At 30.4% G+C, this 2,196-nt stretch overlaps 1 protein-coding gene across 1 annotated transcript in view; it reads left to right on the forward strand.

The window, feature by feature from the left end:
- LOC103307616 overlaps nucleotides 1-2,190 on the forward strand; it is a 24,555-nt gene extending 22,365 nt beyond the window's left edge. Inside the window, exons 6-7 of the mRNA XM_029486415.1 lie at nucleotides 1,499-1,672; nucleotides 1,740-2,190. Of these exons, the coding sequence (XP_029342275.1) occupies nucleotides 1,499-1,672; nucleotides 1,740-2,161 (596 nt within the window). The 3' untranslated portion in view covers nucleotides 2,162-2,190. The remainder of the gene's footprint in view (nucleotides 1-1,498; nucleotides 1,673-1,739) is intronic.
- The last annotated feature ends 6 nt before the right edge of the window (nucleotides 2,191-2,196 follow it).

Below are 2,196 nucleotides of genomic sequence, written 5' to 3' on the forward strand. Positions count from 1 at the left end.
TTTTGCGGTACATACGCATTAAGTTTACTCAGGGGCGTATTTAGACTTACTTCTAGGGGGGGGGCGACTTATTTAATTTTTCACTAAGTATGGACCCGAAAAAAATCCCATTTCATAGCCACGGGTATTGTACGCCGAATGCTTGAATTATCACGCACCCTCGTTGCGATGGTTTGACACGTATAAACTTAAACGATCTAATTAAAATGTGAATATATTTTATTAGATTTTAGAAACGTTTTTAACAAAAAAATTTTATAATTAGTTTGATTAAATAACAAAATCAAGGTTCCTTTTTTTTTTTGAAAAACGATCAATAATGTCGTTAACATCAATAATTATATCTTGATGGATGTTCATTAAAGCCAAACTAGTCAACCTTTGTTGGCCCATTTGGTTTCTCAGCCATGTTTTTAACCTATACGTTACAAGCAATACAAGCATAATTCATAAGTTAAAAAGCATTGTTACGGGCAATTATCAATATAAAAGTTTGTTGCTCAAAATATAAACTATTTTTTATTAATGTTCAAGTAGATATTATGTATGTATCATAGGCGTGCGCAGACTTTATTCGCAGATTATGCAATAAGGAAAATAGGGCCCCCTCACAAATTATATCAGCCTGTCCTAAATTTGATCCAGAATTTAAAAACATACGGCAAGGAAAACAAAAGACTTTATATTTTGATACACTGTATTCCAACCATTTAAAACAATCATACCACTTTTTTAACCACTTTTTTAACCACTTCTATAATTTTGACCTATTTTTGTCCTGGGTAATAATTTAATATCTGGTTGATATGGATCTCGAATAACTCTTTCTTTTAGTTCAAGTCAAAATGATGTTAAAACATTTGAAGGGTTATCACTTATCAGGGTGAATTAATGAGCCTGAAATTGTACACTGTGTTTGATTTATGTTGACTATAGCGCCTATAAATTATAGTTACCTTAATGTTAGCATATAGAAAATTTAACTATAAAAACAGCAACATAAATACCTAGCACATATATTCTATATCTAAGATATCAACCACCAGGACAATTTCAAATGCACTATGTACCTACTATTCAATTATAAAAACAAGCAACATAAGAAGCTATATAATATATAAATGTAAAGTATGGAGAATATTAGATTACCTTATAAAAAATAGTACCTTAAAAACCTATAAAACAATATCTACGTGTTACGCTTTTTGCACCATTAAGCTTAATCGAAGTTTAACCGTAGACGGTGCAACTGACCCTTAGTGTATTAATAGTTTAGATTATCTTGCGGGTCACGAGAAAAGTGAAAACTAAAATGTTTATTATTTTTTTTTATAATATAGAAGATATTATCAAAAATGCTTTGGTATATTATATATGGGCCCCTCACATAAAGCTGCAGACTATGCAGCGGCATACCCTGCATACCCTGTGCGCACGCCTATGGTATGTATACATAATATATGCTTGTACCCAAATAAAATACTTTTTCTGATTTTAGATGATTCTAACGAAAAAGAATATTTAAAATTTGTATGGAGTAGGTCTTCAATTAAATGTCTGATGAGTACCTATGTTGAATTTGAAAAAAAATTTGATGACGGTAAAAGTACAAAAATTCAAATATGGAACGATATTAGTGCTGAACTTAACAAATTTGGATTTTCTGTAACAGGTATAGTATTATTCAATAAAATATCTAAAATTATCAAACTGAAATTAATAATTATTTACTCATATAGGTGAAATGTGTCAGCGCAAATGGAGGACACATACCACAACGTATAAAAATATTAAAGAAAAAAACTCAAAAACTGGTCGTGGACGAGATTCATGGGAATATTTTGATGAAATGGAGTCTATTTTTTCTAAGGATCCTAGTTATACTCCATTAGCCACTATATCTTGTGGCTTTAAGTCCGTAGAACGCCACATTGACTCTTCATTGTATGCAACAGCTACTGGAGCAAGCACAAACATAATGCCACCAAAATCACCTGATGAACCATTAGCTAAAAAACAGAAAACAAATAAAAAAAAAGTAGTTAGTGATCACCTTGAAAAAATAGCTAGTCACATGGCTGACTTTAATGACATTTTCAGAAATTTAGTTCAATCTGAATCTGAAAAAAATGCACTGCTTAAACAATTATTAGATAAGTAATTTTAAAATCACCATTTAACTATTAATATTTCTAT

Source organism: Acyrthosiphon pisum, chromosome A1, assembly GCF_005508785.2.
Source record: "Acyrthosiphon pisum isolate AL4f chromosome A1, pea_aphid_22Mar2018_4r6ur, whole genome shotgun sequence".
In the NCBI taxonomy this organism is placed as follows: Eukaryota; Metazoa; Arthropoda; class Insecta; order Hemiptera; family Aphididae; genus Acyrthosiphon; species Acyrthosiphon pisum.